This window comes from Pyrus communis, chromosome 6 (genome assembly GCF_963583255.1).
Source record: "Pyrus communis chromosome 6, drPyrComm1.1, whole genome shotgun sequence".
Taxonomy (NCBI): domain Eukaryota; kingdom Viridiplantae; phylum Streptophyta; class Magnoliopsida; order Rosales; family Rosaceae; genus Pyrus; species Pyrus communis.
In genome coordinates this window covers 23,045,192-23,065,601 of record NC_084808.1, presented here as the reverse complement: position 1 = coordinate 23,065,601, position 20,410 = coordinate 23,045,192, and the positions used below count along the sequence as shown (strand labels likewise).

The following is a 20,410-nucleotide window of genomic DNA, read 5'->3' as shown; positions in this document are numbered from 1 at the left end:
TGATCTAGATTCTTCTTGTTGGCAAGTGGGCAACAACCATCCGACTGTATATAACATTTGTCATCGAGGGCTTCTCAGATTCCACCGCTTTTTGTAGTGTAATTTTTGTCAGTCCTTTTAACCTAATTGGACAGCCTGCCATGTGGTTTCACTCAACTTGGACTTTTGAGTCTTTGACCGTCCTTCTCCTACTCTCTCTATATATAAAGATTACCTAATTAAAACTGGCTTCGGATTGGAATCTCCGAAGATCGAGATGATGAGAGTGGTTAGGAGTACCAGTAGTCCTCAAACTCTCTCTCCTCCCCCTAATTCCTCCTCATCCTCTACCATCTCCCGCTGCGCTCCTCCCACACACACGTCTGCTTCCATTTCTCCAGGTTGTTATCTATCTTTTTTCTAGCACCCTTACTTAAACTTCTTCAATATATCTGCTGCTAAATTTGATTCATTTCCCAGAAAAATTGTTCATTAATTTAGCAATGTGTTTTCTTGTTCTGTGCACCAAAAAGATAAGTAGCAAATCACAGTTTGATATATGTATGGAAATATCTAATTAAGAATTACTTACGTGCCTAATTATGAGTCGTGATTGACATGTATCTGATTCTTATCTAGTATTTTCTGGCAAGTAATGTATATGCGTACTATACATGCCAATATAGAATAGTCTTACGACATATGTAGAAAAAGAATCCAAGGTCCATATACGATACGCATTCCGACCATATTGGATCAAGTACTCTCACATGGCCAGCGTATGTCTCCCACGTGGTAGGATGCTGTTTAATGTCGCAGAGCGGCGCGTGATAGTAGGTTTGTCGGGTTTAACACAACAGTACACACTCCGAATATAGAATACAAACTTAGTACAAGCGCTCGAGGCATCTTTCGCAAAAATATGAGATATTAGTAGTTTCATCAATCTTATAGGTTGTGAGTATTTAGATTCTGCATGAAGAGAAATGCTAAGGAAATGCGCTCAAAAGTGCATCTCATATTTTTTGCACAATATTTTATAATATAACACGTGAGTTTACGTTAGAATGTAAGATAACAGAGAATTTATAATGAGTCACACTTTAACAGGACCCCTTACCATTGCTCTTGTATTAAAGTTTGTTTATTCCGACAGTCTTATCGAATATGTCTCGTCAATTCACTACATAAACTGTCTACTTCACTACATGACACTGCACATACATAAAAGAAATGCATCCAGAGACAAATATTATTATAATTTGGAGTGTCAGATTGACTCAAACTTGGTAGATGGGGGTGTTTGGATGATAAGGATTTCAAAAAATCTCCGCGTTCTTTTCTGTTTGATTCAATCATGACACAATAATGGTGTTTGGCTATATTACGATGATCTTGATTGTTTGGAAATTAATTCGGAAGAAGCAAAAATCTGTGGAAATCCACTGCAACATTTGCCGTTATGAAATGCTTTCTTGTGGATCGTGTGCTACTGCCTCCAGGTTGCTAAGATTTTGTCTGCTGTACTTTGTTTGTGTTTCTGGCAGAAATTAACGACGTTGTGTAATCGATCATGTTCCATTAGTACACTGCTTTCATCGGGGAATTCTCTTGGTTTTTTTTGTTGTATGCAGATGATGAAGCTTGTGGTTCGCCTAAATGGATCGGTAAGGGTCTCACTTGCGTTTGCTTCAAGCGAAAGGGAAATTATCAGCGGATTTGTATGAACTTGACACCCCTTCATGTAAGTATTTAAGTTAATTAAACCACCAATCATTCGTTAAGAGCTGATGACAAAGACAGAGAGAATGCCGGATTGCCAATTAGAATCATGTTTTTGGTAACTGAGTAGAGTATGAAGTTGAGTTTGTTTTTCTGTTTCTTTAGTTCTTGCCATGATGATCTATCATTTTACTCCTTCACTCTATTTTACAAATTTGTTCGAAAACTTGCAGGAAGAAAGAATGGGGCGGTTGAAGCAAAGAATGAAGGTTTACTTTGATGCTACTAGGCCGGATCACCAGGTGAAATTTTCATTTCGAGATGTATATATGTTCCCGACCTTTTTATACGTAGGCAGAAATTTGAGTTTTAGCATCACAACTTAATGTCCATGACTCCATGGACACATGATACAGATGGGACACGAATGTCAACTTTAAAAATGGCATGAGTTAAGGTTCAATTATACAGTCAAATGTTTTCTTTGGTAATTGTTTGTATTTTTTTCTTGAACTTAGTGGTTAAGAAAATTTGATGAGGACAGGAAGCGCTGAGAGCTTTATGGTACGCTACATTTCCTGGACAAGAGCTTAATGGTTTGATATCTGATCAATGGAAGGAGATGGGATGGCAAGGAAGAGATCCGTCTACCGATTTCAGGTTTTGTTTACATTTATTTGTCTATTGTTCTGCAACTTTCGGGTTAATTTCTTCTGTCAATTTGTGTTGTCATTCTCTTACTTGCTTAGCTTGGATTACCTGACAGAGGAGCTGGATTCATTTCTTTGGAGAACCTGCTGTTCTTTGCAAAGACATTTTCGGTAAGATTCCAACCTCGATATGTAACTAGAAAGTTTGAAACATCAAGAAATAGGTTTCGCATACTCCCAACATAACAAAAAACTACGGAGCTTGATATGCATGTGTTATGATTGTATATTGAAGGGCTATGCGCTCGACTGGTATATACTTAATGTTCCAACCATGTTAACTTATGCTGTCTAAATATGTTTATTTATGTTGTTGCAGGCATCTTTCCAGTGTCTATTGAAAAAGCAGAGAGGAAAGCGAGCTGCTTGGGAATATCCTTTCGCTGTTGCTGGTGTCAACATCACGTTTATGATCATGCAAATGCTTGACCTTGAAGCCAGTAAGTGTCAAAGGAGCTCCTTTTGTTCCAAGTTTCGAACTTAGGATATAAAATGTTGTCAGTTTTTCAAATGACACATTTTCGATTTCTCTAGCGCAAGCTTTGGACAGATAACTCATGCTTGTTTATGTGGCAGGAAAACCCAGGACTTTCATAAGAACTGTTTTCTTACAAATGTTGTTAGGTAAGATAACATCCGAGTTTAAATCTTACTGCACAACAGCACCAAAAAAGGTTGATGGTTGCCTAACAGAGACCTTGTCATTCTCTAATGTTACTGCAGAAAATGAATGGACCTTCGACTTGCTGTACTGCGTTGCATTCATGGTTATGGACAAACAGTGGCTTGAGAGAAATGCTACATACATGGAGTTCAATGTGAGAATATCCTCGATCTGCATACCATTCATACTCCCCAAGATTATACATATACGTATCATGCAGGGCTACATATGTTGGAGTTCAAACTTCATAGGGTTTTGATTCAATTTGAATGTGTTGCAGGATGTTTTGAAATCGACGCGAGCTCAACTGGAGAGGGAGCTGCTAATGGATGATGTTTTGCGGATTGAAGACATGCCTTCTTACAGCCTTCTTTGTTGATGGGAACCAACCTAGAAGCTCTGCAAGCGCATACTCTTTCGTTCCTTTTAAAATCCATGACTAACCGAAAAATTGTACAATTTCTACCTCCCTCACTCGGAGTAAGCAATATCAATAGGGACAGTGGCGACAGTTTCACTGCATACTTGCTCGTATACAAAATTGTATGTTGACTGAAATTATTTTGTCTTGAAGGGTCCAGGAAAGCAAATTAACTGCTTGTTTCGTTATATTATTCAGATGTGAAAGGTTAGATGTATTCAAAAGGACAATACAGCAGATTACTTGTAAACGTAGAAAGTTGTAACAAGGAATCACAGGACTCACAACCGGTGTTTATAAGGGTGAAGGCGTAAAGCAAGGCGTTCAATGTCTCACAAATCTTGAGGCATTGAGGCGTAAGCCTTGCGTTAGGCTTTCGGAAATCCGATATAAATTTGCTGTAAAGCTGTGAGATATATAAGTTGTCCCTTTGCAACTGACATGCATAATTTGGCTGCTTTGATTCTTTGAAAAATGATAAGATTTTGAGTGCAATGTTTACCTTTATGGTTGTTTCCCATTTGGGCTTTGCTTTTGCCCTGTTTTCTAATGATCATTTTCTCTGGATACCTATATCTCAATTTTCTTTTGTTAAACGTATACAAGCGGGGACATTTTGGGTGTGATTGGGAATATATTCGCTTACGTGATCAGTGAGACACTCAAATGATGATATAATTCCAATAATACGGTAATATCTATCTAAAATAGGACGAAGAGAGTTATAAGGAACATGTTTATCATCATCAACGAGTCTCAAACCACTAATACAAGGTCATGTGTAAGACTCTTTCAATATAACCTTATAAAAATGGCCCAAAATGTCACAATAACTGTGAACTTGTTTCATGTAACTTCTTTTCCAAAATAGAGATGAATTGCTATTTTGTAGGGTTTTTCCCTCTACTTATCCACCATAAAAGAAAACCAAATTTCAAGTGGAGTAGAACAAAATACTCCTCAAATTTAATTTCCCATGCTCTCTAGGCTGAAAGCTGACAAGTCCACCTTGCGTAATATGAAGAGAGATTGGGTTGCTTTTGTAAAGATTAGTGTAAGTATCAATTACTTGTCAATTAAATCACTTGATTCTCGAGTAACTTATTATCTAAGTGACTTGATATTTGAGTGATATTACAGCCCAATATAACTAGAATAATATAGTCTTAACTCTGATTTAGGATTTAAGGTTAGGGTTTGGAATTCAAGAGATAAGTTTTTTTTTTTTTTTTTTTTCATTTGATTTATTCAATCTGTAATCATAATGTCTTGTTGTTGTGCTTTTCAGAATATGTCTTACGGATCTACTTCTCTCCTTTTTTTCTTTGACCAGATCTTGAATTAGCTTTAGTGCAAAACTCAGTTTCAATTTCAACTTTGTCTCCTTTGGAAAGAGCCACTTCAGGTATCTTATCCTCTTTACAAGCCAAAAGATTGTTAGACTGGTTTTGCTAATTAGCTGTAGGTCCGGTGCTGATCATCCTATTAAGAATTAAATCTCACACCTAATGCAGGTTAGTGAAATTATATTTTCTCATCCAAATTAGAGAGACAAATGTTACCTACTCAGTTGTCTCTAGTCGTATTGACGATGAGCTACCAAACCAAAATCCCACAATTAATCGAGGATTAGTGTATGATTGATAATGAATCAATCACTACCAACTAGTCCTATTTGGGAATGGCTAAGCGCTTTCAAATAATAAAAAACACATGTGATAACATTTTGCAAAAAATAAAAAAAAATAATAATAATTTCTTGTTCTAAGACTTTGGAGTGCCTTTTTAGTGAAGTACGGGCACTTTGAGTTTTAATAAACTTTTTAATGCGCTTCTAATGGAAATATGTTTTACTGAAAGTGTTTATGAGTATAAGTGATTTTTTTATGAGCGTTTTTAATTGGATCTTAAAGTTTGCTGAGATGGTATTTAGAAGGGCTAAATGACGCTTTCCAATGAATAAAAACACTTATTACGTAGAAATAATACAAAAATATATATAGAGAAATAAAAACCAAGTCAAGATGATACGGGTCAACTCCTTGCAACAAAGATCTTGCCATTTCCGAAGAATATGGATAAGCATTTTAAATGAGTTTTGTGGTACCTTCTCTCAAATGTCGGGAAAATGTCTAAAGTTCGAATTACCTTCTCGTTAACAAAAAAATAACTAAAGATCAATCAAAACATTTGCTGTTGATCAAATGTTCCTAATACAAAGTATAGAAGCTAAATAAAGCATGGAAAACAGACTAAAACAGTGAAAGGGCAAAACCATATTCTTCTTCCCCAATCCACATGGATTTGATATTGCTTAGGAATTAAGTCAAAGCTTGGTCAGTGCGGTGCAAGAACAGGCGTGCACATCTTTGAATAAGAAACCCTAACTGCAACAATTTCTCCTCAAGTTTAAATTCAAATAATCAAAGAGGGAAAAAAAAAGAAAAGAAAGAGCAAAAGCCACAAAAGCTGAAGAAAGTGCAGATCCTTGAACTCAAAGCTTGGAAATTACCTACCTTTTTCCACACTTGTCTTTTAAGCAAAACTCACACCCAAGAGGTCCACCATATCACACTCTGCCTTATCAAGGAACTTCCCACTTTCTTTCTGTTTCCACACCGCCCTTAACTTGGCTTTGTTCTGATCACTGGAGAACACAGAGAAGAAAAACATTCAGATGGGTTCGTTTCAGACGCCGATTGGAATGCGAAGCTCCACGCTTTTGGAAACTTCGTGCGGATACTTGCTTCAGGAATTGCAGGCAAGATTTCCTTCTACATTTATCGGATAACTAATGCATTTGAATGATTCTCGTTCTGAAACTTTTGCTTTTCTGAATTTACATGAAACAGAAGATTTGGAATGAAGTTGGACAAGATCAGTTTGAAAGGGAGAAGGTGCTGCTGGATTTAGAGCAGGAGTGTCTGGAGGTTTATAGGAAGAAGGTTGATACTGCAAATACCTCGAGAGCTCGACTGCACCAGGAGTTGGCTGAAGCTGAGGCTGAATTTACCCATCTTCTTCTGTCCCTTGGCGAACGGTCTCTCCCTGGACGGGTACATTATCTATCAATCCCTGTTAACTCAGTAAATTAATATGGCTATTAATCATTGCATGCATGTTAATATAGGATCGGAATACAAATGTGAATACTGAGAAAATATAAGAACTCTTACTTTCTTGGGCTGATTTTTTTATTACCTCATCAGCCAGAAAAAATGGTGGGAACACTGAAGGAACAGTTGGATTCACTCACGCCGGCATTGAGGGAGATGAGATTGAGGAAAGAAGATAGGATGAATAAGTTCCGAGCAGTACAAGGGCAAATTCAGAAAATTTCTGCCGAAATAGCAGGTCAGTCAGAGTACGAAGACTCATCATCGAATGTCACGGTGAATGAGAATGATCTTTCACTAAAGAAACTAGAGGAGTATCAAACAGAGCTACAAAGACTCCACAACGAGAAGGTACCATAATGTAGTTCAGAAACTGTTTCGTGGACAACAAAAGAATATGTACTTCTAATGAAAATACAAATCTTCTTTTAAGTTCTATGTTTGTCTTGCAGAATGAAAGGCTCATGAGGGTCGAAAAATATATAGATGCAGTCCACAATTTGTCTTCGATATTAGGAACAGACGCCTCAATGGTTATCACCAAGGTTCATCCAAGCTTGAATGAATTATGTGGGATAGCCAAAAATATAAGCAACAGTATTTTGGCTAAACTTAACAGCACAGTGGAATCCCTTGAGGAAGAAAAGCAAAAGCGACTCGAAAAGGTGATAATTACTTGTGCAGTTGTACCAGTAACGATTCTTTAGTTATACACTGGGATACAATTACAGAAAGAATGACTAAGTAGCCTAAATTATGGTAACTAAATTCTATGGTTTTGGTATTATTTCGATTTATCTCTTTAAATTTTATTTTCCCCTAGTTTCTTTGTTTTCCATTTTCAACATACAAATCTACTCTTCTGGGAAAGATGCAAACTCGCTGGTTACATAAAGCATCAGTTTGATTATTTCTGCATATACATTTTCAGCTTCACCATCTTGGCAAAGCATTGACAAACTTGTGGGATCTCATGGACACACCCTACAAAGATCGTCAATCGTTTTCCCATGTTACTGGCTTATTATCACTTTCATCAGCAGAAGTATCAGATCCAGGAAGCCTAACCCTAAATATAATACAACAGGCAAGTATAAAATTTTGATGGCAATTCAATGTATAGGAATTCGGAAAAGAGAAATAACATCATTCAAATTCATTTTAAAGGCTGAGGCTGAAGTCAAGAGACTGGATCAATTAAAAGCAAGCAAGATGAAAGAGCTATTTTTCAAGAAACAGAATGAGCTCAAGGAGATACGCAATAAATCACACATGGAGATTCCTTTGCAATCAGAGATTGATAATCTAATTAACCTCATCAACTCGGGTGCGATTCAGTGATTTTCATTTTTTTTCATAAAAAAAAAAACCTGTCTTAATTTGTTTGTTTATGGATAAAGTAGACAGTTAACTGACCTAGATGTACAACAGGGGAGATCGATCATGCAGATCTCCTAACGAGCATGGATCAACAGATATCAAGAGCAAAAGAAGAAGCTTCTAGCAGAATGACTATTATGGAAAAGGTGGAGAAGTGGATGCTAGCACGTGATGAGGAGCGTTGGTTGGAAGAATACAGTAGAGTCAGTATATGGATCTACATTTGCAGTAGGCTCGTACCTTTTACACACATAGACTTCACTTTTACTAATCAAACATGTCTTTTAGGACGAGAACCGGTACTCAGTCAGCAGAGGTGCACACAAGAACCTGAAACGTGCAGAACGTGCCCGAGTATTAGTCAACAAAATCCCAGGTAAAATCAAGAACTGTTTTCTTAGCTATACGCATTCACTCACAACAGAAGCGGGATTCTCATATATACGAGGTCCACAACTCAGAGTGTACATACAATCAGTAAACTTTGTTGCAATATGCAATGATAATAAAATAATAAGAATATCATTAGCTGGATGAGTTTGAGTATTCTTCCAAAACACCAAACAAAGGAAAACAAAAAACTTTAATGTATGTGCTATGCTTTTGCATCATACCGTTAATGGCATCCAATAAAGATAAGTTTTCTCACAATGCCACAACATGCAGCTTTGGTGGATTTGCTAATAGCAAATACTAAGAGTTGGGAAGAAGAAAGAAAGAAAACTTTCCTGTATGATGAGGTACGTAACATACAGCTCTGCAATATTATAAAACAATCTTCTCCTATTTAATTCTGAATCCCTGATTTGTGAATAGCATCCGAGTCCTGACCGATACAATTTAATACACTATGTTATACTGTATTGAAACTAGAGTAGAGAAGTTCAAGTTCAACAAATTTCCATAATCAAAGAAAAATCACTCAAAAGAAGGAATAATTGGAATTTCAGAATCTGAATCCAAAGACTGGTGTTTTTGGGAGACCTTTTTCCACTCAAACATTATATATTTTTCTCAATTTTTGGACTAGTGGGACCTCATTAGATGAATGCACATACAAATGTTAAATGCCACCTCTTGTTTCATAACTATTATCTTTAAAAAGCAACCATTGATCGATGTGATAAGAAGATAACAAAAGCTGGAAATATATGGATTAAGGATGACAACGAATTATGAAACTATTGTTCCAGGATTCTATGAATGTCTCACAGTTTTGTACTTCAACGGAATATCACGGTATCTACCTTCTTTACACTGTACTGATGGGTGTCTTAAAAAATATTCCATGCTCTCTCTCTGGCAGACTGGTAGTGCAGTCAAATACAGTTCATGAAAAACATGTCATGCAGGTACCTCTCCTAGCAATGTTGGAAGAGTATAATGTGCTAAGGCAAGAAAAGGAGGAGGACAAGCAAAGACAACGGGTTAGTTTTATTTTACAATACAATGAAAGGTTCACGAAAGTGTTGTGTCTTCATTCATATGTTTGTAGTTTTCCAGTAAGACATCTAGTCGCATGTAACCCGAAATAACAATTTCTCATTCCACAATGGTCCTCTGGCCTGTGTTTTTGGAATTTCTTACCAACATGACGAGGCAAGCTTTCCCTCACAGGAAATGAAGAAGGTCCAAAGCCAAGTAGTAGTCGAGCAAGAAAATTTGGTCATAACCAGGCCAAGCACCAGTACAAGGCGAACTTCAATCAGGAGTGTGAACGGAGGTTTTAGCAACGCCATGCCTCTAAACAGAAGGCTTTCACTGGGCCTTCAGCAATTGGGGCCACACAGCATAAACTCAGCTACTCAAGGCATCTCCTTTATAAAGGAAGGTAAAAAGGCACATAGACAAAAGTTGTTCGCTCGACCTGGCCTTGTTTCTCACCTTAGAGATGAAACAGCTTCGGTGGTATCAACATTTTCTGGCCCACAATCTCCCTGATTATTGTGTCTGAGTTGTCAATCGTCTTGTCCTAAGGGAGGACAAAGAGCAGAGGTGTGCGAGAGTTAGTAGCGCGGAAATACCTAACAGATCGTGCAGAAAAATAAGTTCAGTTCAGCATTTCAGCAAGAGCCTGTATTTAAAAATCACCCCTGTACCAGCAGAAATGTCTAGAGCTTTTAGACATCTGTAATTGCAAATGCAAATAAATAAGTTCTAAGATTGTTTTCTTATTACTACCATGTACTGCAGTTAGAAAAAGTAAAATATTAAGCATATTTTCGGTAACCTTCCATATTGAAAATGAAAAGAAAAGAGAAAGCAAATCAAAGCTATATGAACACAGGCCAGAAAGTAAAGAATTCTGTTTTGAACTACGCACAAACATACATGGGAGCAGAATGGTAGAGTTTTTCCCCATCCCCACTGAACGGCATTGATAGTTATACCTCATAACTTACGAGTCTATTGCGAAATATGTGAGCAATGTAGGGCATGCCTTGTGCTTTTCTCGTCTCTTTGACAGTCTTCAACAAAGGTTTGTCCCTGTTGCTCATGCACTAAATTAATCTAATCTATTTGCTCTGTTTTCGATATCATATACATAGAAAAACATGAAACTCAATCATTTCTCATGAACAAAACTAAGAGACGAAATATCCCCTTCCAGTTTCAATACCCCACTTCTCATCGACGATGATGACAAGAAGCAAATCGATTAAAACATCATATAAGACTTATAGAAAAACTTGCATACAGCACATTGTAATCAATATCCGCCAAGATCAAAATATCAAATGCATTGGATAATTAGATAAATAATTACAAAAATTGGAATCAGACTCCCTGTTTCCATGGATTTCTCACCATTACACAACCTGACCAAACAAAATGTTTCATTTTTCGACCAACAAAGACCTGAGATTATGACTCGTGGATCTCAATTGGGGCTCCGTGGGTCTCATTTAGGGGTTCTTCGTTCTCCATTGAAGCTTCGTCACTCTCAATTGCGGCATCATCGACCTCAATTGGGACATCGTCGCTCTCAATTGGGGCATCGTCGCTCTCGATTGGTGCTTCGTCGTTCTCGATTGGTGCTTCGTCGTTCTCGATTGGGGCATCGTCGCTCTCGATTGGGGCATCGTCGCTCTCGATTGGTGTTTCGTCGATCTCAATTGGGGCATCGTCGCTCTCGATTGGCGCTTCGTCGATCTCAATTGGGGTTTCTTCTGTCTGAATCGGGGCTTTTTTTGTCAGCTTGTGAAAGAAACCATCGATCCGACGAGTGCCCGCTGGGGCTGGTCTAGCGGCAGCGGTGCGGCTCCGGTCTCGTTTAGCTGGGGCTGAACTACTGGCGACAGAGTGACCTTGACTCCGGTCGATTGCCGGATGATCGAACGGCTGAGAGGGCACGGGAAGCTCATCGATTAGGAAATCGCATGTCGGGCGGTGCCTCTTGACCGCGACTCGCATGTGCTCTAGCTTCACGACCTTGCGCTTCCTCTCCGTCGCGACCTCCGCTGACCGCTCCGCCAGGAATTCGAGGAAAAGCTGGGCGGAGTACGAGACGAGGAGTAGGGCTTCCGAGTTGATCTTGTTGATGTCCCTGTCCAGCTTCATTATCCTCTTGACCCGACCGTTTGGGAATTCAGGTCGGATCCGATTCCCGTTCCCTTCTTCTGCTCCTACCTGCCCTTTTCCCTTTGCCGCCTTCTCTTTTTCTCGTACTGGGTTCTCTTCTTCTTCTTCTTCTTCTTGTGCTGGGTTCTCTTCTTCTTCTTGTGCTGGGCTTTCTTCTTCTCCTGCTAGGTTTTCTTCTTCTGCTGCTGGGTTCCCTTCTTCGACTGCTGGATTCTCTTCTTCGTCTGCTGGGATCTCTTCTTCGTCTTCTTCTCCTGCTGGGTTCTCTTCTTCGACTGCTGGATTCTCTTCTTCGTCTGCTGGGTTCTCTTCTTCGTCTTGTGCTGGGTTCTCTTCTTCTCCTGCTGGGTTCTGTTCCTCTCGTGCTGCGATCTCTTCTTCTGCCATTGGTGGCGGCGACGCTCTGGTGGGGATTCGGGAATGTGTATTCGAAAGGGAGAAAATGATGTTTTAGGGTTTTGAATTGGCGGGAAACATTCAGTTTATCATATTTAATAGACGGTATTGCACTTGCATTAGAGGTTATATTACTTTGTGTGCCACTGCGCCGTGACCAGTTCATAGTTCTTTGGAACTTTAATCGATGGCTATTTGGGTATAACGTTTTGTACCCGCCATGTGAAATATCGTTTCCGCCAAAAGTTTGTTTTTGTTGTTTTTTCATGAAATCGTAATAATAAACAATTAACTAGGTTTGGTGCCTTCTGATTCGTGAAGCTTAGCTTGCTTTAGCAGCCACGTGATGATTCAAGTTCGTGGCAAGCGTAGGGGCTGAGCCAGGCGGTGAGCGTAGTAACTTCCTCGAACATGTTCTTTGTATAACTAAACGAAAAGTTAGTAAGGATCGGAATAAATGAAAAAGGTTTTTTAGATGAATGAAATACTCATTAACAAAATTAATCTTTTTTTTTGTCGAAACAAAATTATTTAATTTTTAGTCCCCTTATAATACGACAGGACAAAAAAAAAGGATTAATTTTGTTAGTCCCCATGTAATATGACAAGATGTTGTGATTACGACGAAAAGTTTCAATTAAGGATGAAGTTGATTGATTTATTTAATTAAATAAAAAATTATTTGATTAAATCCAAACGGGTGTGAATCAAGTCCAAATCAAGTCTTGATTCTTTCGTTAATTAATCATCCAGAATCAATTCCGAATAAAACCTCAATCAAGACATGGAAAGGCCTATAACAAGGCTCTAAGGCAAATAAAGACCTCTCACATCCACACACCCTTACACGCTTAAACGCCAAAACACTCGTGTTCTTCATCAAACTCATGAAGAATCAACAAGCACAACAAATGCAAATGTTGATTCATCAACACCAAAGCAAAAGACCACCCACCACGTGAAACTCCTCGCAGTCCCTCTCCGTTTAAGATCAAGCTTCAACAGCCCTCGAAGAAATCAAGTCGTATTCAAGGTCAAGTTTTTAGGACCCTTGAATCAACCACACACACATCTTCAGAGATCAAATAAGAGGATCAAGTCTTATACTCAAACGTTGTAAAGCATTGTGTTACTACCAACTCTAATCTAAACGCAGCCGATGCGGCCATGGATGTTTGCCACGCACATTTGCAACACAGGCCAACAATCTCTTCGTCAATTAGCCTTAATTCCAACTTATTCCACCGCTAAATCCTCACCCTAACAACCATACACAGCCGCACACCCAAACCCCATTTCCTTCTTCATCGAGAGAGAGAGAGAGAAAGAGAGAGAGAAGACAGAATACTAGCTGAGATGATGGCCCTGGAAGGCGCTAGAGTAATTCGTGAGAAAATTATGGAGAAAGAGCTAGGTAAAGAATGGAAATGAACTAATTTAAATTAGGGGTGCAATTCGGGCGGGTTGGACGGGTTGGAAGGTCAACCCAATCCTAACCCAACTTTTACAATTCGAGCTCGGGTTCGAGTTAGGTTTCATTCGGGTTTATTTGGGCTTGGGTTTAATTGGGTTATGGTTTACTAGGGTTGGGTTCAGATTGTCCAACTTTTTCAAGTTTAATCTTGTAACAACTTAGTTTCTAAGAATTCATAAAAAAAATATACCAAGTAGCGTCAAAGCTAGCTAACTTTAATTTCATAAATCCATCTACTATAAAGCTTCTGGATTTAGAGATTACGAGTATGGACTGACTAATTAAAGCCTCTTATTCCCTAAAAGCTTAAGTAATTATAAAGGGTAATTTATTAAAAACAAAAAAATTAGAAAGTGCGTTGGTTTTTGGATTTGGCTCGCTTAGGTGTAGTATGAGCACTAATTGATATGGGTTACAATCTGGTTATATTGGGTTTGGTTAGTCGGGTTAGGTTGGGTTAGGGATGGACGGGCAAATGATCAACCCAAATCAACCCAATCAATGAACTAGTTGAAATTGGGTTAGGTTCGGGCAGGTTATAACTAAAAGAAAACCCACTTGTTCGGGTTTAAAGTTGGGTTGGACATGGGTGGGTTCGGATTGACCCAACCCAAGTTGTACCCCTAATTTAAACATTGCATTGGTAAATAAAGGAAATGAAAAGGCAATACTTTAAACCTATAAATAATTAAAAAAATATTTCATAATTAATTAAAAATTATTTGAAGTTGTTGTCAAATTTGACAGCAACCATCTTTACTGCCATTTCATGTCATGCCACATAGAAATTGACATCTTGGTTGGAAAACACTTGTGTTATGCTTTTACTGTTATTGCTAATGTGGACCTTTTTTACATCTCCTTAAAAGATACTTTGATTCGACATGCTAAACGAAGCCGTTGTGTATATATAGAGTTAGACAAGTTTCAAAAATTTTTAGATATGATTCAAAACATTTAAATTCGTTTTGTATTTTTTTTTTTAATTTTAACATTTCAATTTCAAATTTAAAAGAAGTAATATTTCAAAACTTTTCGAATCGAAATTGAGTTATCACATTGAGATCAAATCTTATGCGCTTAAAATGGGTGTGACCGCCATGCGACCCTAATAAGTGTCTAATATGTGTTTATTATTTTACATTTTGTTGTCATAAATTTAATATGCGTCAAACACTTATTAAGGCCACAGAAAAACCGCACTTATTTTGGGTGCAGAAGATTTGATGTCATCCTTAGTGATATATCTCACGGATTTGGATCACATCTGGATCCAAATTGTAGGAATCCTCACATCTTAGCCATTCATCATGCATCGTGCGGTCAGAAATCATTTCACCTTTTTTTATATAAAATTAAACACTAATAGTACTTGATGAAAACTGGTCGCACGATGTACGATGAACGGGTAGGATGTGTGGATCCCTACAAAGTGGATCCGGAGAGGATCCTTTTCCATATCTCACGTCGAATGGCTAGTTTAGAGTTGATGTGCCGTGAAAAAAAAAAAGTGTTGTTTTCAGAAGCAGGTGTAGAGCTGCTTTTGCTTTTTGCTGTTTTGAACCCATGATTTTGACAAAAAGCATTTTTTTTAATTTACTAAGGGTTTTTTTTTAATAACACCCCATAAATTGTTGAATACACCCCCCTTAATATTTAGTGTTAAATGGCTTGTATAAAATGACTATTTAAACCCTATTTTTCTCAAAAAATAAAACCTAAAATTTAAAAATATAAAAAAAAGCAATTATTTTCTTCCTACACCCCAAATCATGAAAAAAAAAAATCCTAAAACTACACGTAAGTTTATTTATAATTTTCTACACACCTACACTCACAATGTCTTGTCATTATGTTTTTTTAATGTTAAGTATTTTGCAACATAACAGGCAAAGATATATTCTGAAATATTCAAATCTTCTTTGAGATAGTTTAGTAGTGTTTTTTTTTCTTTCTTTAGCTAAATTTTTTTAAGCATGTTTGCTGTTTATTTCTTAGGATGGGTAGAGGTGCAATATCATTCAAGCATGATTGCAGAACCGAATTTTTAACCTGGGAATAGCAGGGTATAAATGGTCTCTGGTAAAAAAAAGATCTTCATGGCTAAATTGGTTGTGGGCACTGAACTTTTCGGATTTGACATTTAGATAGATTAGTAAATTATGAGCTCTAATAAAAAAAAATGATCTTCATGGCTAAATTGGTATTTAAACAAAGCAAGTGAATACCATCATCCACAACCAAGATGCCAACACCCAGTCACCGAGAGGAGATGGTTCAACATGTTAAATAGAAGCAAAGGAGAAAGTCAAAGTAGCAAAACTATCTGTTGGACAAAAAGAAGGAAACAAAAGATCATGGGGTGTGATATCTACACATTCCGTTTTACTTCTCATACGTCTTTTGAATTTTTGGCCGTCGGATTAGATGAATTGAAGAAGATCAACGGACAAAAATTATCAAAGGATGTGTGAGAAGTTAAATAAAGTGTGTGGATTAGATGAATTGAAGAAGATCAACGGACAAAAATTATCAAAGGATGTGTGAGAAGTTAAATAAAGTGTGTGGATAGTACACCCAAGATCATTCCATGGAAAATAATAAAAACCACATGAGCAAGAATATAAGCTCAGATCAATTTTTTATAATGTTTTATTTAAGGTAACAGATGCATCGACTAACAGAACTTTAACATAATAAAATTTAATGAATGTGGGGGTTGCATGTGAAAATGTAAGTTGTATGTTGAGAATGTGGAGTGTGAACGTATTATGAAGAAATAAGTGGAGTGTGTTAAAATAATTTTTAGTTGAAAAAGTAAATGTGAGATGTATTAAGCATGTGAGATTTATTTAATAATATGTGGGGTGTCAATATAATAAACCTTTTACTAAACACAATTTGAATCCTAATTTAAAAAAAAAATTACTTTTAAAATAATTTCAGCAATGTCAAACCAGTCCGAAATGAATCAAGTTTTCCTAACTTGGAAGAAGAACGGACAGATTACACACGTGTCAACCGCGAAATCCTGCCGTGGTGTGTCGCTCGAACTCAAAGTTCTCTACTTTTCTTCATCCCCCTTCGAAAGAAAAAAAGAAACAAACGCAAGAACCCTAACTCCCTCCTCTGAGCCAGAGAGTGAGTCACGGTAACCTATTTCGCACCAAAAATCGCCGTCATCCACCTGAATCAGTCGCCATGCAGTTCTCTCAGGAAGACTTCGATCGCCTCTTGCTATTCGAACACGCCCGCAAAACCGCCGAAGTTAACTACGCTAAGAACCCTCTCGACGCCGATGTTCGTACTCTCTCTCCCCTCTCTCTCTCTCTCTATCTCTGTCAAATTTTCACCTGGTGTGCATTAACCGTGTCGTTTTTTACTGCAGAATTTGACGAAATGGGGAGGAGCGCTCCTCGAACTGTCGCAGTTTCAGAGCATTGCGGATTCGAAGAGCATGATTACTGGTAATTTTTTATTATTATGCGTTCATAAACCCTAATTAGTAGTTGTGTTGGTGTTTTTTTCGATTGGAATTTGTGTTCTGTAATGAGTATTCAATTGAACGTAAAATTTTGATTAGATTGCATTTCGAAGCTGGAGGAGGCTTTGCAGATAAATCCCACGAAGCATGATGCGCTGTGGTGCCTAGGAAATGCCCACACCTCTTTTGCATTTCTCACCCCTGATCTCGACGAGGCAAGGCCTTATTTAGATAAGGCCACTGGGTTTTTCCAGAGGGCGGCGGATGAGGTTATATTATTGCATATCCGAATTTTCAAATTGTATTATACTTGAGTATTCTAAAATCCAAGAGAGCATTAACAGTAGGTTTGATTTTGTAGGACCCGGGTAATGAGCTTTATCAGAAGTCCTTAGAAGTCACATCTAAGGTATTGCTACTGTGATTCCACTTGCAGGCTGTTCTGTTGGTGATATTGTAATATTGTATTGTGAAACGGTCGTACATTGACCTCGAAGATTTTTTGGCTACCTTAGATATTTAGTAGGTAATATAGTGGAAAGAGGAATTTAGTAGGTACTAAAGTTAAAAGGTGGGGGCTTTGTAGACTTACGATAATTCAAACTTGAAAACAATTCAGAAATGATCTGTTGGGCTATGACAACCTTCAGATTAAGGGTCACAGATGCTAAATTGCAGCCAGACATGGATATATCTAAGTGGTTATGGGTATGAGTGGGCAGAAGAAGTTTTATTTCACTTTGTATAAATATGATTTGGTATATTGTGGCCAAAGGCCTAAAAAACCAAAAAAGAACAAACAGACCTGGGACCTGAGTTAAGTCATCCCATATGAAGGGATAATAGTTGGGAAGGATTTTCTCATGTTATAGATATAGTTAGGTACCATGCACAACTACTGTTGGCGGGCGGATATGAGGCGGCGGTTAACTAACTATAGCATAGGTATCAGGGCGAGTGTTTTGAAGGTCAATATCATTTATCAGGAAATGTCTTGTGTCTTTATGTTTATAGTAAGAAGCAATCGTGTTCTGTAAATTGGATAATTTTAGGACCTACTATCGAGTTCAGTACCAACAAATTATTTTAAGAGGTTGTTATCATAGTTAGTTTAATACCCTTTTTATGTAATTGCATTAATTTGAATCTACATTGCAAGTGCAACGGAGGTAATTGTTGGTCATGTATTCATAGGCACCAGAATTGCATATGGAGATCCATAAGCATGGGCTTGGACCATTGGGTCAACAAACTCTGGGTGGGGGTCCTGCTCCTTCTTCATCCAGTGCAAAGGTTAGATTATCAAATTAATACTTTATTCTAAGTGCATTCTGTTCCAACATGTTTGTTTGTCACAAATGTTTCTGTGTTTGGTTGTCAGCTGGCTGTATTTGATATTGGTATTCAATTACTTTGTTTGTCACAAATGCTTCTTAGTGTATAGATGCAAGAAAACTTCATTTGTTTTCATTGAACTTCTAATAAAATTGTTATTTATTCCAGAGTTCCAAGACCAAGAAGAGCAGTGATCTGAAGTATGACATATTGGGATGGGTTATACTTGCTGTTGGCATTGTTGCATGGGTTGGAATGGCGAAATCCCACATGCCACCGCCACCCCAAAGATAAGCTTTATTATATATCGTAAGAATGAAGTAACCCTGCCAGTGCATTTGGTTGAAGGTTAATATTTTCTTTAAGATATTCATCTGGTTGAGTTGTAGTAATTCAAGTAAATCATGTAATATGCTGGTACATGTTGATTTTGGCCATAACTTTTTCTATGTTGCTATGATAATTAGGAACATCATTTTTAATATGAATTATTGTTTTCTCTTCTGCAAATATTGGATAGTCTATGTTGGTTTGTTTGCATATGATCCCATCGAGCTACTTGCTTTGCCTTGCTCTTTGGTATCCTCTAGAGGTTTTCTCAGGATTTCTCTGTTTTTTGGTTGTATGATAAATATGTGTCCTAAGAGGTCTAGTCTAGAATTCTCTCTTTTATTTTTAGTTCCAAATTAGCCAACCTTATAAAGGATGCAACTCTAGCCAACTTCACTGAAACAAAATACCCTTAATCTGATAAATCACCATCTCTGCCCAAAATTGCCTGTGTCTTTGGATGTGTGCTCTAAACCCTCCACAGACAATCTCTGCCCAAAATTTGAGATGATTTTTTATGAAAAAATTGGCAGCATGACCACTTTTCCGCAACCAACTACTGTCTTTCCCTCCCTCCATTGTCTTATGTTTTTGCCATTAGTGTAGCGGTGACTGTATTAGTGGAAACCTCCTTAAAGAGAACCATTTGAGAAATAATTATATGGTTTATCTTGTCTTATTACCCCCAGGGTTAACCATGGAAGAAATGTTTATTATTCAAACTATTGTTTGAAGCTTCCAGTCCTCTTCTTCGGTTACTGCAACATAAAAGCCGAGTGAAAACATGTATCTGTATCCCAAATTTCCAGTTGAATTTTCTGCTGCTAATATGGTTTTACCAACATGGCTCTAGCAATCTGGTGTTGGACATTTTGGATTTCCACCAATCTATAATTATTAACTAATTGTTAATATATCATCCATGTTAAGTGCCCAAAGCATATAAATTGGTAAATACTTTGTTACTTCCTTATGATGATGAGCTTGACCCAATCATGATAGACCTAAGTCAGATTTTTTAAAAGAAGTTGGAACTAATGGAAATCATGTTTTTATTTTTTTCAAATATGCTTTATTCATGGAAGATAATGCACTATAAAATATTCATTATAATCTTTCACAATGAAATGTTCCTCTGCATGAATCATTAGATGTTCTCTTAGAAAAGAAAAATCAACATGTTAAAACACACGTAGGGAGGCTGACACTTACAAGTGGTGAATATAAAGGGATTTAGTTAACCATCTTTAATGAGATGAAGTATAATATTGGTCAGTTATTATCTCAAGCCATTATTTTGGTCTGAAACTCTTCCTATAGGCTAAGAGTACGCCTCTCATGTTTTACATGGTAAACTCCTATGTGGGTACATACTATAATGTTCACTTTGATCATTGTACTTAGAGGTGGCAAATCAACTCATTGGGTTAATGGGTACCCATTAAGGCCCGTTTAATTTGACACCCCCATAATATAGAGGTGAGATTGGTAGTGGTGATGATGGTGTAAGGTGAAATCAAACTAAATGGGTCTTAATGGGTACCCATTAGCCCAGGGTTGATTTGCCACCTCTATGTAACCAATAGAAATCTCCCACTTCCATGGAAATAAAGTTCTTATGCTTTTCTTACCAGTTATTTGGTTCATTATGTGGAAGACCAAGCCCTGGGAGCTAAAATTACAGGCAGAAATATTTTGTGTGCTTGAAAACTTAAGTTAGCTTCGTAATCAGTTCTTTTACTTGCAAATCTCAATCATTTCTGAGCTATAAATCTATTGTCTTAACACTCAGTATCCTTAACAATTGAGTTGACTGC

The 20,410-nt window shown here is 37.5% G+C and overlaps 4 protein-coding genes across 4 annotated transcripts; 3 read left to right on the top strand and 1 right to left on the bottom strand.

Moving 5' to 3' along the window:
- Window positions 1-226: 226 nt before the first annotated feature.
- On the top strand, window positions 227-3,597 carry LOC137737788 (uncharacterized). Its single transcript, XM_068477343.1, has 9 exons — window positions 227-380; window positions 1,614-1,723; window positions 1,935-2,003; window positions 2,246-2,361; window positions 2,468-2,522; window positions 2,731-2,851; window positions 2,988-3,035; window positions 3,135-3,229; window positions 3,356-3,597. Exons 1-9 carry the CDS (start codon window positions 257-259, stop codon window positions 3,452-3,454), a joined length of 837 nt encoding a protein of 278 aa, XP_068333444.1. The 5' UTR covers window positions 227-256; the 3' UTR covers window positions 3,455-3,597.
- Window positions 3,598-6,149: 2,552 nt separating this feature from the next.
- On the top strand, window positions 6,150-10,179 carry LOC137735904 (65-kDa microtubule-associated protein 8-like). The gene is made up of 11 exons (XM_068475256.1): window positions 6,150-6,257; window positions 6,349-6,552; window positions 6,706-6,963; window positions 7,065-7,277; window positions 7,544-7,699; window positions 7,780-7,939; window positions 8,044-8,195; window positions 8,281-8,368; window positions 8,659-8,732; window positions 9,345-9,419; window positions 9,610-10,179. The coding sequence occupies exons 1-11, from the start codon at window positions 6,174-6,176 to the stop codon at window positions 9,931-9,933; spliced, it is 1,788 nt and encodes a 595-aa protein (XP_068331357.1). The 5' UTR covers window positions 6,150-6,173; the 3' UTR covers window positions 9,934-10,179.
- Window positions 10,180-10,680: 501 nt separating this feature from the next.
- LOC137738407 (uncharacterized) lies at window positions 10,681-12,015 on the bottom strand. The gene has a single exon (XM_068478045.1). It carries the CDS (start codon window positions 11,959-11,961, stop codon window positions 10,858-10,860), a length of 1,104 nt encoding a protein of 367 aa, XP_068334146.1. The 5' UTR covers window positions 11,962-12,015; the 3' UTR covers window positions 10,681-10,857.
- A 4,505-nt stretch (window positions 12,016-16,520) lies between these two features.
- Window positions 16,521-18,743, top strand: LOC137737688 (mitochondrial import receptor subunit TOM20-like). Its single transcript, XM_068477234.1, has 6 exons — window positions 16,521-16,744; window positions 16,833-16,911; window positions 17,028-17,197; window positions 17,290-17,337; window positions 18,123-18,221; window positions 18,432-18,743. Exons 1-6 carry the CDS (start codon window positions 16,646-16,648, stop codon window positions 18,555-18,557), a joined length of 621 nt encoding a protein of 206 aa, XP_068333335.1. The 5' UTR covers window positions 16,521-16,645; the 3' UTR covers window positions 18,558-18,743.
- Window positions 18,744-20,410: the final 1,667 nt, after the last annotated feature.

Bases quoted from the DNA above. Each gene is read 5' to 3' on its own strand.
- LOC137735904 (XM_068475256.1), top strand. From the start codon at position 6,174: ATGGGTTCGTTTCAGACGCCGATTGGAATGCGAAGCTCCACGCTTTTG. The intron at 7,278-7,543 runs GTGATAATTACT...ATACATTTTCAG, and splicing joins AGCAAAAGCGACTCGAAAAG to CTTCACCATCTTGGCAAAGC. The intron at 8,196-8,280 runs GTCAGTATATGG...CATGTCTTTTAG, and splicing joins GGTTGGAAGAATACAGTAGA to GACGAGAACCGGTACTCAGT.
- LOC137737788 (XM_068477343.1), top strand. From the start codon at position 257: ATGATGAGAGTGGTTAGGAGTACCAGTAGTCCTCAAACTCTCTCTCCT. The intron at 2,362-2,467 runs GTTTTGTTTACA...ATTACCTGACAG, and splicing joins GATCCGTCTACCGATTTCAG to AGGAGCTGGATTCATTTCTT. The intron at 2,852-2,987 runs GTAAGTGTCAAA...TTTATGTGGCAG, and splicing joins AATGCTTGACCTTGAAGCCA to GAAAACCCAGGACTTTCATA.
- LOC137738407 (XM_068478045.1), bottom strand. From the start codon at position 11,961: ATGGCAGAAGAAGAGATCGCAGCACGAGAGGAACAGAACCCAGCAGGA.
- LOC137737688 (XM_068477234.1), top strand. From the start codon at position 16,646: ATGCAGTTCTCTCAGGAAGACTTCGATCGCCTCTTGCTATTCGAACAC. The intron at 17,338-18,122 runs GTATTGCTACTG...ATGTATTCATAG, and splicing joins CCTTAGAAGTCACATCTAAG to GCACCAGAATTGCATATGGA. The intron at 18,222-18,431 runs GTTAGATTATCA...TATTTATTCCAG, and splicing joins CTTCTTCATCCAGTGCAAAG to AGTTCCAAGACCAAGAAGAG.